Raw genomic sequence first — 15084 nt, 5'->3', positions numbered from 1 at the left:
TAACAGTGTGGAGTGAGCTGTGATTCAACTGAGCCCAGAGCAATGTGGGACACTTAGAAACAACACAGAATGTTGTTTTCACTACTTAAAACTCTCGCTACCTTTCAGACACAATCACATCCTAATTATTAGGAAACATAATTCATTATCTACTTCATGAATATAAATCTGAAGTCAGATTGAGACAATTGTGGCAATTTACTACTATTTTAGAGGTACTACAGTTATGGTGTCAAAGCCATAGCTCATTAATTTCATTACCTGTTTTCATCAAAGACTACAACCCTGTAGAAAGAGGAGACACACTTAAGTTACTTTACATTCTTTTCCTCAGTCCATTATTTTTCATCTACTATTTCTTCTTTCTCCTTTTTTACTGAATTCTGTTTACTTTTTTTTTTCTAGATTGACTTTCATCTCATCAGCTATGAAACTCTAAGGAATGTGTGACCCTGTGAACATTAATTAAACCTTCACTACACAGAAATTCATCCGAGTTGGTATCAGTGTTAATGGTCAAAATTCAACTGGTGGTTATGAATTTTATATGTCTCTTGGGATGAAGAATGATTGCATGGTATTTTGAACAGGGAGCTATTCCAATGCTTCAAAGTTGCCAATTATAATAATAATCTGAGAGTTCACCATTTGCCAAATATTTCCTACCTAGTAAAGTTATCATAAAACTATTTCTTTTTCATGATCAGCACTATCAAGGTCGTTAGGAAATACATATCTTAACTATAAATTGAATTTTTCACATTTTTTTTCCTTTTTTTTCCCACTAATCACATTCTTTACTGAATTTTAAGATAAAATCTTGGCTAATGCTGGAAGATGGGAGCAAGAGATATTCATGAACAGTAGAGGAGAGTGATATGAAGGCTGACAGGTTTGCCAGGGCTGACGGGTGAGCCAAACATGTGCCATGAAACACTAGCAGGTGGCACATGATTATGTCACATACCTTTTGTATCTTCTGAAAAATAAGTCTAAGCCAAACTAAAGCAAAGTTTATTTTTCATCTTTACCTTCCATCCAGTTGAAAACCTCCTTCAGATTACCCCACCTATACTTTCATTAAGAAGGAAAAGATTTGTTGTTGGACATTTTACTAATAAGGTGAGTTGGTCAAAGTGGTCAGTCCTGAAAAAGGGCCTTACACAAAGTTACTACATGTACAAAAATATTTTACATGCACTTACATATGCTTATTATGTATTTACTAGCTAAAACAATCTCATGTAAGTCTTGCCAATAAGATATTATAAAGAAAAAACATTTCACTCTTGTCCACAGATTGTAGAAAAAGCTTTGATGTGCAATATATGTCCTACACAGAATAGGGACTTCTGCCATTAGATCCTAACATTTGTATCCATCACACACACAGGGTCACATTTCAAGACTGTGGAAACATCCATAAACAGAGATTTTAGACTTTTCACTTTAAACAATTAGTATTTGAAGATCCATTGTATTCCTTAGGGTGGGATGTTCATGTCTTTTTCTGAGGTCCTGCACATTAGAATAAAGTAGAATTACTTTTCTGCTAATCCCAAAATGCAATTGACTTCTTAATACATGGCTCATGAAACTGATTCAAATTTTTATAATGAGCACTAGTATAATCTTAATAATATGGAATGTTTCCAGTACCATTATAACTTAAAGAGAGCTATACTTTTTCATAATGCAGTTCAAAAATACTGTCTGTCCTCTATTGCTGTAAATTTTGAGAAAAATCTACAAGCCACATCAATGGCTTCACAAGTGCCATAAATTTATAACTGGTTCTCATAAGAGTTGCTGTATACATCAGCTGCTAAACCACACAATTCTCATGTGCACATGGGCACCTGGGAGCTGCAGCTCAATGCCACTCTCAGGGGACATCCTCCCTGGCTCCAGTGAAGTGCCATAGCCTTTCTCCAGCTCCTGGGCCTGGCACAGGGCACAAACAGCCAGGGAGAGACAGTAGATTTGTCCATCTATGATTCCAAAGTAGAAAAGAAACACAATGCTGTTCTGGGAATGAGGTCTTGCACTAGATTAATTCCAAACAGATATCAAATTAAAGGATATATTACTTTAATATATCCTTTGTGTGAGATTTGACTGGTTTCACTAGCCTAATCCTGAAATATAGCCAAGAGTAGAATGACTTTCCACATAAGAAAATGAAGGATGAATTCTGTAACTGACATGGTCCTGCAGAACTCTATTCATCCTCATCCTGGCATAGGTGTACATCTGAATCATGCCCTTACAGGGAACCAAAGTCAAACAGCACAAGGGCTTAAGGGATTTAATATTTATTCTGGATATTGGCATTATTCCTGGCACAGTCACCAGCCCAATTCACCCATTAACATCTCAGTTTTATCATAAAACTGGCAATAGTCAACGCTCAACTGTGGGCAGCCCACAGCCCAGCTCTCACCCTTTTTTTTTCCAGTGAACAGCCCCAGATCTACCACAAAGAAGACTCTGCATTTCTACCTGATGTTCTCCATTTCTAGAAAAAGGATAATTGAAAAAGATGACCCCTTCGTCCTACTCCTAAAATTTTTCAGATGTGAAATGTAGTCCTTCATCTAGAAATCCAAGTCTTCAGAAGTGCCAATTTAATAAATAATGTCAAATCTGAAGTAGGCTGGGTGAATCTCACTGTTACAAACACCTACAGAGCACCTCATTCCCTATTTTATCTACTGTGGCCCCAAAGGATGTGTAACACAAGGCCATCCCAAGCTCACTGATCTATTTTGCTGCTCATTGCTAAGTCAATGGGGAGGCATGGCAGGAACACACATGCTCCAGCTCCTGCTGCATAGCTCTGGGAAGCCTGAAGGTAGGACAAGGAGCCAGACCACAGAAGCAGCTGCTTCCCAGAGGAACAATTCCAACATGGATACTCTTTCCCAGAAAGGAAAGGGAGTGGAGAAGGGCAAAAAGTCAGAAGGGAATTTCCCCAGCACTGGAATTTTCTCTCCATGAAGAGGAATTCAAGTACAGAGCCTACAGGCACAACTCACAGGATCTTGCAAGTTTGCTTTATACAAACAGCAACCATCTTTTTAACATTTAATGACAATTTAACAATACAGAAAAACTAGGTTTTCAGGTTTTATGGGAGTTTCTTGTTTGCAAATCGATCTTTTATAGAGTCTTGTTGAATTGTTATTCCCACTAACTTAAACAGACATTAGAAAAATCACTGCATCTACAAATTATTGCATTTTCTTGGTATATTGACCAAATACTCTTTAAGGCATTTTATTAATTTTTTCAGATGGGAAAACAACACAAGCCCTTTGAAATTTGTGCTTCTATATAAATATGCTTGTAGATACTTAAATAACACAGTCATAAATTTATTTTCTCTTACGTTGCATGAACACTTGCCCACATGAACAACAAGAATGCCAAAAAATCTCCCAAGTCTGGCCAGAGGTGCAGTATTTATACTTGAATTAAAATGAATTCCATGTGCAAGCTAGAGTAGCACTCCATCAATAAAACATTTCAACCACTGTCTGTGGTATGGCACTGAGGTATCTCTTTTCAGCTTTATCTGACACTAGGGAGTTCTTGCTTTATGCAGCTAAGAATGAACATGGAACTATTTTCACAGAACTATTTTATCTTCAAATACTTAGTTATTTTATATCTAACTTAAAGAACTATTGGAAGACTCAGGTGTGCATGAATATGTAAAGAAGTATATATTTGAATTCTCACAACAAAACTTTTTCATATTATTGAAGTTTATATTATAAACTTCTTAATGGGTACTCACTGTCTGATCAAAAATGCTGCCCTGTCATTTCCCAGTTCTAAACGATTATGTAATTTTGTTTGATGACAACTGGAACAAAATAAAGTCAATTTCTGAAACAGAGGTGCATGAAAAACATGCTTTCCTATTTGTCATTCTCACTCTTCTTTCAGAATGGTTTTATGCAAATGTAGATATGAATTTCAATACTGATTTAAGTTCAATACTAAAATCTAAACCCAACTATATGAAGGATCGAGAGAGGAAAGGGACTTTGAGAATTAATTAATCAGGAGAGAAGATCTTTGTCAGTAAAGAGGGTAGTACATAAATGGGCCAATTAAAAGATTAGTAGGAATGCATCAACAATAATGAATTTCGAGTATCTCCTCCAGGAGGACCTTGGGTCTTTACTAAAAAGTAGCATGCTTGTTTCTCTGAGCTCTCTGAAAAGTACAGAGTTGCTTCATAACACAGAGAGAAGCAAGCTATTAACAAACTGAAAGGTTTGAAAGCATCCTGTTGAACTGCAATTACACATGAGTAGGAAGAATTCTATAATACAAAATGTGAACATGCTGTGTTCAGCATTAGGAAGAGCTGAGCAAGTTACATGCTCAAAGTTATATTTGCAAAGGGTTATTTTGCCATAGCCAAAATGACAAAAATACAGAGGTCCAACCTAGAAAAAATAAATGTAGATGGGCTTGTGTTATCCATGTTTGTCTGTGTCTCTTTGCCAGGTCCACTAGCAAGGCCCCCCAGACATGAACTGAAAACAAGCAGTGTGAGTACTCTGAATACATTTTAAAAGACTGAGTTACTCTTCTACAGTACTTAAAAGGACTGTGAGGAGCCAAAACTTTGCTTATTCCTCACAAGTAATTAATTGTAGAATCAATCATACAATCATAAAGGTTGGAAAAGATCAAAAGATCAAGTCCAACCTTTGACTGAGCACTGCCACGTCAACTAAACCACAGTACCTAGGCCACATCCAATCATTCCTTGAACACTTCCCCAGATGGTGACTGCACTGTTCTGGTAACTTCCCTGGGCAGCCTGTTCCAATGCTTAACCATCTTTTCAGTGAAAAACTATTCCTGATGTCCAGCCTGAACCTCCCCTGGCACATCTTGAGGCCACGTCCTCTTGTCCCATCTCTGGTCGCCGGGGAGAAGAGGCTGACCCACACCTGGCTACAACCTCCTTTCAACCAGTTGGAAGGAGTGATGAGCTCACCCCTGAGCCTCCTTCTCTCCAGGCTAAACAAGCCCAGCTCCCTCAGCTGCTCCTCATATGACTTGCCCTTTCTGGTGCACCAAAAGCCAACACCATTATTTCATCTGTCGGATGTGCATTCTCTGTAGTTGCACTCAAAAAAATAAATAAGCCAGTGCTTTTATTAGCAACTTAACAGAACATAAATTCCAGTATGAACTTGTAAAGGAACTTCTCCTGAGGGAAAAACATAATTAGAGTTTTCCAGAATAGTACAGGGTTGTTGGGGTTTTGATCTGTTTCAGACATATTCAGAATTCTAACTATCTATATTTATAGGTTCCAAAAGATTTTCAACAAGTCTGTGTAAAAACGTTTTCTTGGTTTGTTTTAGAAGATGCCTGTTTATCATACATTTTCCTGTCCACTAAAGCATCTATCCAGACACAAGACCATGTTAGAATTATTTCAGACATGCATTAATCACAGTTGATGAAAGACTTTAGGCAACTATTCAGTTTTAATAAAAACTCTTGAAAGTTATTATCCACATAAAGAAATCTCTTGGAAAGTTTTGTACAAAAAGCAAAACAGAAACCAAATAATTAATAAAGAGATTATGCCATCTTACGTTTTAAATAACACTGAACAGATGGTTTAATCTAAAGGGCTATATAAGCCAAAAACAGCAGATTAAAAAGAAAGTGCATGATAGGAAAGTCCACAGTTCCAGGATTTGAAAATACTACACCACAGGGCTATACTAAAGTATAATGAAAGAGGAAAGGATAAGGAACTGGTCTGGTCTCCTCAAATGTAACTATTTTTAGTTTTTATACAATTTATCAATGCTTACTCACTTTTACATATTTTGCAAGTTTTTGAATTCCCCAGTATTCTGCTGACAAATCGCTGCCTCCTTCCTGACGACGTACAGGGTGTTCATCCTCATCAGTCTCTGAGGAACTTTCACTATCCTCAAGGCTGATTGATGCTTTACTAAAAATAAATAAACAGAATCACCAATTTCAAATAGTTATAAACTATGATATGGACAAGCATATTTCAAACAGGTATGACAACACAGCCTAATAACTAGAAAAATTCAACTAATATTACCAAATGGTAAGTATAGTGATAATTACTGTACATAGGGAAAATAAAAATTAAAAAATTGAGGAAGGAAAAATAAGTCATCCATACCATTTTGAAGTTTCTTGAATTTTAACTGATTTAGATTTGCCACTGGCTTTCTTTTTTGCAGGCAGAGATCCAGTTCTACTTTTCCCTTCTCCTTCAGAGTATTTTTTTCGAACCTTGTCACTACTGGATTTGGGTTTATTTAAAAAAAAAAAAAAGAACACAGAAATTATTTTTTTCCAGAATATTCTTCAGCATAGTGTGATTCAGAAAACTCCTGATTGTCCATGCATTAGCAGTTTTGAATGGATGAAGAGTTCAATAAATGTCTCTGGCTGATTTTTGAACTCACACAAACAAATGAATTTACTATATTCTGGCAAAGAATGTGAGTGCTTGGCTATGTGGCATATGAAGGCATCTCTCCCTTTGTTCCGAACTATCTCACTGGCTCATTTTAATTTGATGCCCTTATTTTTGTCCTAGAACAGACAGTGACTATCTGTTTCCTATTTACCATCCCCAGACATGAGTTTCTGTATCTTTCTTCTTCTCCTCCTCTAGTCATCTTATTTCCAGGCAGTTTGGTCTGCCTAATTCTTCCACACACTTAGATGTTCCACAGCTTTGATCATGCTGAATACAGCATATATTACTTTCCTCATATTCCAAAACACTCCTACTTTTAACTGGCCACAATCTCTGGTCCTTTTTTTTTGTCCCAAAATAACAATGTTGTGAAAGCAAAATGTCTTTTTGAGCCTGAGCTAGTCACTTTATCACAGTCACAAGAAAAAAAAGAGAATATTACTTATGATTGCAGTCAATTTCACTACATTAAGACTTCATCAGTAACTGTGGAAAAAGGTTAGCTCTTGCCTTGGAAAGCAAATTTCTTTCTAATTGATAACCATAAGTCACATCCAACATCTCAAAATGTTTCTTGCAACTTATTAAATTGGTAGACTTGAGAAAGATACTATTTTTTGTAGGATGACATTGAAAGGCTTTTCTGTAGATCTTCTTCTTCCTTCACTTACACAAAATCAGGAAACATGAAATCAAAACAGAGGACTATTTTCAGAAGACAAATCCAACAATATACAAAATATGTAAACTCTCTTTTGAGTGTTCAAACTTTGAGATAATCTCATTAGTGAATATCATTGCTAAACAGAGCTAGAGAAATAGCTCATATAATACAAAATCAAGTGGCAGTAACAAGAGTCATTCTGATTTTCCACCCAGAACCTCTTTCACCTCGCTCAGAAAGTGTGGTTTAGATCAGCTTTTCTAATCAGTCTTGCTTAAAAGGCATTTTACACCAAAAAATATGATGATATCACAGTCCTGGAGAACCAGTACTGCAGATGACTGCAAGTTCCTTCCCTGCCTTGCTGTGGAAATGATGTCACAACATCAAAGTTGTGACATGACAGAAAAAACCTGAGAATTCTCTTTGGTAGTCCAAACTCTCTCCTTGGAAATTAACATGTAGTAGGCTTTGTTTTATTCCTCCTAAGTTAAGACAATAATGGAAACCTGTAACATGCATCCCCATCATTAGCACAGTTTAGATAGCTCTAAAGGCAAATTCAATTTTAAAGAAAATTACTTACCTTTGGGAAGCAGAAATCCCACTGCTCTTCCACTTCATATGTGGTTTTGACCTCTGGTCAGTGGGTCCTGTTGAACAAGTTTTCCCTTTCTCACATTCAGTCTTTTCTGTAAGATTATGAAGGCTCTGTGATTGGCCAGAAATCTCAGCACTTTCCACATGCTGATTCTTCTTGTGTGCTGGTTCTTTAGACATACTAGATTCCTAGTAAAAGGAGACATGTTTTTTCACTCATATTGCTACATGAATAATGAATATTAAACCACTAAGTTACAAGCAAAATTCTAGGACTCTGTGCTTAAAAACTGCATGCATTAAACATAGAATAAGATTCTAAACACAAAATTATATTGTCCTTAAAAGAACAAAACATTAATTTGAAAAGTAGCAGTTATCATATGCAAATTGAGGGTTTTTTATGTAAATCAAGTTGAAAAATTTAGAATTTCAGGAAAATCTTTCAATATTTGGTGTTGTTTGATTTTTAATATGTCAAAAATCTGTAACATAAGCACTTTTATAGAACCTAGATCCAAATGAGTTTTAAGATTTAGACATGCAAAGTCAGCCTTCTGCTTTCAATGGAACACTTACATTAAAACTATTTCCTTGCATAAAGGATTTACAAAAAATTCCCACAAAAAAAGTAATGAACATAAAACTGAAAATGGACTATCATAAACAGCTAGACTTCAGTTCCAAGTAATTTAATTTGATATAGTTTAGAATCAATATAAACACATTCCATTCCATTTCATCCATTTTTTCATCTTCTGTCTCTCACGACAAAACAGTGTTGAACAAGTCACATACACGAATGGAGCTGAGTGGCACCTTCCAATCCTTCAGCTGTCAGTGTCTAGCACCATGGCTAATCAATAATATACAGAACAGAAAGGACTCTTGTCAACTCTCACTCTCTATTGGAACACACTCAATTTTTACAGGAAAGTCAGCATATGATCATTACTTATTATTATTATTGTTGTTATTGCAGCTGTCAGTCCCAGATAGGTGAAGACATTCCTTTGTGTGCCTGATTCAAGGCAGTTTAAGGAGACTGTCACAGCAGGCTCTGTTTTCCACTGGTCCCAGATGAGAATCGGCTGTTGAAGCCTTGCCAACTCAAGTGTCTAATTCCAAACTAACTCATGCTAATGCTCTCATTCTGAAAATGTACTCCAGACAAGACAATTTAGCACATGATAAACGAGATAAATCACAGGGGAATTGGTGCTGTAGCTTGATCAGTTAAGCATACTTTAAAAGGCATGTTTGCTACAGCACTATATGCCAACACAGCAATTCTGAACCTTAGCTTAAACAAGGCCAGGCAGATATTATAAAAGTTAATTGGTTTTGCAATACATGTGTATGTAATGAGCTTTTTGAAGCTCTCCTCTCCTCAGAAAATAAATCAAAACTATTTCCACTCATATTTTACTTCATTTAGTCAAACTTAGAAATACAGCTTTTCTCTGCATTTCAGTTCTAGAGCAGAGAAGGTTTTCCCACAGGTATAAATGTTCTGCAGCTCTATGATATTAACTTGTTTAAATTCCAGTCATAGAAAGCAGAATGTACTACACCAACTCTTCAGCAAGGCAAGATCATAAGAAATTCCAAAATAAGAAAGGTAAAATGTATACTCTTCTGCATAAACTTATTTACACAGCCAGAGAACGAGTGTATGATTTACATGAAAATTGAAGGAAAAACAAGGTAAGTTCTGTTTATTTGCTCTAATTTAATAAGTGTGACTTATTAAGTGTAACTTAAAAAGTTACAATATATTCATAAGGGCAGAAAAGTAGTAAATAAAGTCATGTTATCATCAATAGTAACATTATTCTATATTAACATTTAGGATTACATCTGAAAAAATAGTAAAATGTTACCACATTTCGCCTTTCATAATCATCAAATTAAGCCAAATCACTGCAAATAAATTAAACCAATGTCTCAAAACATTCATATGTTGTCCTACTTATGAAGTGTAAACCAATGTGCAGGCATAACATTAAAGCAATACTTGCCTATGAGATAAATAAAGATTTTGGAACTTAATACATTTTCAAAGAGAACAACTCACAATTCTGATTCCAATATTGTTAATGTAAGCTAATGTGTATATGTGTATTACTTGGAATGCTCTGTTCTTTCAAAATTGTCTAATATCTGTATCTTAAAAAAATAAGTATCAGCCCTAAATCCCAGAAAATCAGAACTAGAGGATAAGGAAATTTCACTGTTAATTACTTCCTTCTTTCAATAATTAAAATTGCATGTAAATAACCACAATGAAACTCTTGACAGGTTTTGGCCTGTGAGGAATTTTACCTCCAAATAATCTGTTAAAATCACACTAGAAATCTAAAAAAAATTAGTTTTATCAGGAACAAGGAAACAACTAAAATTGTACTGGTACTGTGTGATTCTAGCTAATACAGAGCTCTAAATAAAAACCAAACCACTTGCATTTTACAGTGTCTGAATCAAGATAAAGTGTGTAAGCTTAACTTAACTCTCAGCTCTGATATTTAAATCAGGCAGTTCTCATAAGAAAGTTGGGCAATTATGTATGTTTGGGTTAGGAAGAATGAAAATAAAAAATTAAGTGGTTTTCGTCACAGAAAAATACTGTAATAAAAAGCTGACCTTTTCCATACAGATATCACATTTTCCTGCTTTAACATTTCCACTGCTCCATAAAGAACAAGACCAGAAGACAGACAAAACATTTCATGCAAAACTAGAAGCTGACCTCACATTTTGGATCAAACCCCATCAAAAAGTATGATAGAGCAACACATGAAATGGTGCACTACTTGCTGTTTACAAAAGAAACATATTTTTTTAAAATTGAAACTTAAAAAAGCATTCCAGTCTTCAAAATTCTTCATTTAATCATAGATTTATCTTTGATAAAAAACATAAATGTTCAGCCAGGTTTACAATGTAGTTCTTACCAATGTACATTTGCACAAAGTACACCAAGTAACAGTAAATACATACCTGTTTGGCCATATTTTCTACAAATCTAGGCAATCACCCCTTAAAAATATGACTATGTCTTTATACAGATCACTTTTTCTTTCATAGTCAATATCTTTACACTTTAGCTGACCCTTAAAAAAAGAATACATTTAAAATTGTTAATAGTTATGCCTTACACAGGTAATTTAATCTGCATCATAAAATAGTGCAAAAGAGCACCAAGGTCATATCGTAATGAATTAGATAAAGAAGTCTCATGCTCAGCAAAGTTGACCAAACTTCAAAAATGCTTCTTAAAGATGCATGGATCATCTCCACGGACCCCAAGAGATGATCAAGACCTTACACAGGATTTTGCAGGGAATAACCATCAGTTAATTGTACCCCGGGTAGTTCCACTGAAAAGAATTTATGGTTTATGGGAAACAATCAAGTAAATATGAGCTTCGTGTGCAGTATGGCAGATGTCTAAAAGGCACAGAAAATAACGACATGGCTGCCTGAGCTTCATGAGCTTCATGTGTTAAAAATGTGCCAAGTCAAAATTTCCCTGGATTTTTCAACTCTTAGGAAATCAGTTTGTGGAGTTATGCCTGACAGATCCAGTCTCTCTTCAAAATGAATGTAAGAGCTCTGGTCACTACTTAACACATGTAATGGTCTAAACAAAACCCATCCAAGAGGAAGAAGGGAGCCAAAATGAAAAGAAGGAGAAAAGAGACCAGTAATTTCTAAAAAGTTCCTTCTGAAAGAAGAAGAAACTCCTTATCATTTATAAAATGACCAAAGCAAGCTCTACTAGCCTCACATAATAATACAGCGCCTCAGAACAAGAGCAATGAGGCACTGGAGAGACATCCACACAGGTACCCACGGGACCTTTAAACAGGAATGGTTGAAGAACTTTTATTTAAAGACTAATCAGTGCTAGCAGTGTCACCTGAGCCCACCTTGGCAAGGAGACCCTGTCACTAACCGAGCTCTCAAACCGTCAAATATGCTGTGGCTGCTATGATTTGAAATAAACCTACCTAGGAACGAACAAATTCTTTTAACTCATTTAAATCCCTGAGGAGGGGAAGGGCGACCTTATGAAGACAACTTGCAAATTTTAAAGAAATGGGGAAATCAGGTGCAAGCACTGATTATTTCCCGCTACCATTAGAAATTCCGGCAGCCGACAGCAGGAGGCCTCTATTGAGGCTGTAGCAAAACGATCCTCCCGTTCAAAGCCCCCAGTGCATGGGGACAGGCACAGCCCCATGGCCCCCCGGGGCTGGAGCAGAAGGATCCCGCTGTTCAAAGCCCCCTGTGCACGGGGACAGGCACGGCCCCATGGCCCCCCGAGGCTGGAAGAAAAGGATCCCCCTGTTCAAAGCCCCCTGTGCCAAAGGACAGACACAGTCCCATGGCCCCCCGAGGCTGGAGGAAAAGGACCCCCCTGTTCAAAGCCCCCTGTGCAGGCGGACAGACACGGCCCCATGGCCCCCGACGCTGTCCCCGAATGGCGGACACAGAGGGCCAGCCCTGCCCGCCCAGCCGGGGCAGGCCGAGGGGAGGCCGAGTGCGGCAGGCCCGGGGCGGCCTCGGCCGTGTTGGCAGCGCGGGGCAGGGTCAGGGCTGGGAGCGGGAGGGAGCCGGGAGCCCAGGGCCCGGAGCAGGGACACAGCAGAGCCCGGGGGTCGCACGCAGCCCGCCCCATGTCCGGCCCTCACCTCGGCCCGGGCCGGCCGCGCCTCGCCCCACCATGGCCGGTGGCGTTGCCGTGGGGACGGGCCGGCGTTGCCGGGAGAGCGGGAGCAGCCGCGGCCCCGGCCGGCATTCCTCGTCCGAAGGGAAGGGGAGCGACATTTGAACTCGTCAGGCGGGCTGTGTGCCCTCGGTGTAGAGTTAAATAATGCAGTAATTAGAGTTACCTTGCACCAGAGGCTAAAGGAAGAGCACCCAACGGTTTTTAGCTTGAATTTTAGCCAGTACAGATGAAACCTTTCCCTGGCGGTCAGCGGTTACAGGGAAACAGCTTTAATTAATAAAGGTTAAGATTGACCACTTCTAGTTCTTGAGGCAGTGTGACAGATCGTGCTTGAAACGCTTATTGTTAAAGGAAATGTAATGTATAATTCATGTTTGTTGAAGGAAGTGAAAGAAATAGGTATGGGCAGTGCTAGTGAATAAACTCCTTTCACATACTGAGGACAACACAGCACTGTACATGCACAAATCGACAGCCCCAAACACAGAATGGAAATCTACATTATTCCCCAAATTCTGTCGTAAGTCCATATGTTGTTGAACGAGCCATCACTTTGGATAAATTTTTGTTACAAACCTCCTACTGAACTCATCATGCATTGTCTCTTCTTTTGTACCACTGAGCCAAAAAGAATTATATTGTCTGACTTCCCACTTGTAAATTACCTCTGCAGTTTTGCTGTTTGTTGCCTCTGTAGTTCTGCTATTTGTCTCCATCAAAATCCCTATCAGATGATGAAAATTTGATTTAGATTTGACTGAGGAAGGAATGGCTACCTGCGGTACGCTGACTGAAGCTAGGAAGCTCTGTCAGCACTGCAGTGGATGTGTCCTTCTGAAGGCACAGGAAAATAATCCTTTTGAGGACATTCCAGCAGAAGCACACAGCTTTCAACACCACCGAACAAACATAGACAGGAGTTATGTTATCAACTGAGAAATCAGCTGGGTAAGAAACTTCTAATAGTGAGGAAGGGCATGGGATGTATGTGGGGTATATCTCAAAGAATAACAGTATAATATACTATTTAATAATATACACTTTTTTTGCATGGAGATGATTGTCCATATAGATTTTACTTACCAAAACTTTCAAGCAGTAGCTATGTATAAGTACATGCAGTCTGCAGAGTAATAGTTTAAGAATAGCATTGGCTTTTTTTGCTTTACTTGTTTAACTTAGAGAAGATAGAAAATTACTAATTTTATTAGATTAAACTGAAAGAGAATTTTTTTAGTTAAAAGCCTGGTTAAACACTTAATGCAATTTCTTTTCTGTGTATGTATGAATACTATGTATGAATGCATTTCCAGAAGGGATTAAATCTCTTCATTTTACTGAAGCAATGACTCTTTAAAAATTGATTTCGAGGGCAGAAGGTGCAAGAAACAAAATGTGAAAGGGAATAAAAGTCATGGGTGGTGGGGAGTGAAGACAGTGAGTTTTCACACAGAGCTGAGTATTTTAAGCAAGAAGTCGGTGGAGTAAGAAATAGAATTCCTAAATGAGATCACTCTCTTCCACTGAACTGCAAGAAGAAAATATATTTCAATGGCAGAGATAAATGGGATGGTGTGCCCTCAAAGGCTGTGCTTCTCCACTGGCCATAAAAGGAGCTTTGGTAACTAGCTCAGGTTTAGCTTGCAGTGGAACTTCCTGTGGGAACAGGTAAGTCAGAAAATGAAAAAGCAGAGCAGATTCTGCAAGCCAGCAGTGAGGAATGCTGCTGGGATCTGGTATTACAAGCAATGCCTGTGAATGCTCAAGAGTGTTTCCCACTTCTTTCTTTGTGGCTGGCAAATGCTGAGTTTGTAGCATGGCATTTCTTCTGGAAGATTGCTCTAACTCTTCTGAAGCCTAGAAACCATCTGATTTAATTTATAACCTCAATTTGTATGGCTAGTTTTTGTGTATTTTTTCTTGTACAAATGTTGGTTCTTTACCTTATTTTCAACATCTACTTTTCCTCCACGGATTTTACACTCATTTTCTGAGTTAGAATATTTTCTCCTAGATTTAACTTTGGCTAAACCAGTTCAGTTCCTCTAGACTCAGACTGCAAGTTCCTAATTTCTTTTACAATCTTAGTATCCCCTATTGAGCTTTTTTTATAAAATAGATTCAACACTGGTGGTGCAGTCTGAGCTTTTTTTATAAAATAGATTCAACACTGTTTCTGAAGATCCTTTCACCAAGTTCCATTACAATGGGATTAATAGTCTTCATCTCTTTTGGAGGCTCCTCAACTACTACATTCTAGGATTACTTTTGGTTTTCACGTTTGGGGATTGTTGTCACCTTGTAATTGAATAAATCAACCAATTTTTAATCCATTACTTTTATTTTCAACTGATGAGTTTGCAGCTTTCTGCAGGATTTGAGCATATAATATTGCAGTTTGCCCTCATAAAATCAAATTACACTTTAAAACAAAAGAAATATTTATAGCATGTGGTCTCTATGTTTTGGTCCCCATCCTCTTCCCCTTTTACAAAGAAGTTTTTGAATCTAATATTAAATTTGAAACATATTTCATAGAGGGTTGTGGTCTTGAACATAATGAATTGACATGAA

The 15084-nt window shown here is 37.6% G+C and overlaps 1 protein-coding gene across 1 annotated transcript in view; it reads right to left on the bottom strand.

Moving 5' to 3' along the window:
* Positions 1-10889, bottom strand: part of ODAD2 (outer dynein arm docking complex subunit 2) — a 66827-nt gene extending 55938 nt beyond the window's left edge. Inside the window, exons 1-4 of the mRNA XM_059482243.1 lie at positions 10776-10889; positions 7762-7964; positions 6206-6328; positions 5863-6001 (exon numbers count right to left, since the gene is read on the bottom strand). Of these exons, the coding sequence (XP_059338226.1) occupies positions 5863-6001; positions 6206-6328; positions 7762-7964; positions 10776-10787 (477 nt within the window). The 5' untranslated portion in view covers positions 10788-10889. The remainder of the gene's footprint in view (positions 1-5862; positions 6002-6205; positions 6329-7761; positions 7965-10775) is intronic.
* Positions 10890-15084: the final 4195 nt, after the last annotated feature.

The sequence above is a fragment of the Ammospiza nelsoni genome, chromosome 1, assembly GCF_027579445.1.
Source record: "Ammospiza nelsoni isolate bAmmNel1 chromosome 1, bAmmNel1.pri, whole genome shotgun sequence".
NCBI lineage: Eukaryota > Metazoa > Chordata > Aves > Passeriformes > Passerellidae > Ammospiza > Ammospiza nelsoni.
The sequence above is the reverse complement of the archived record's forward strand: the minus strand, read 5'-3'. Positions and strand labels throughout refer to the sequence as shown.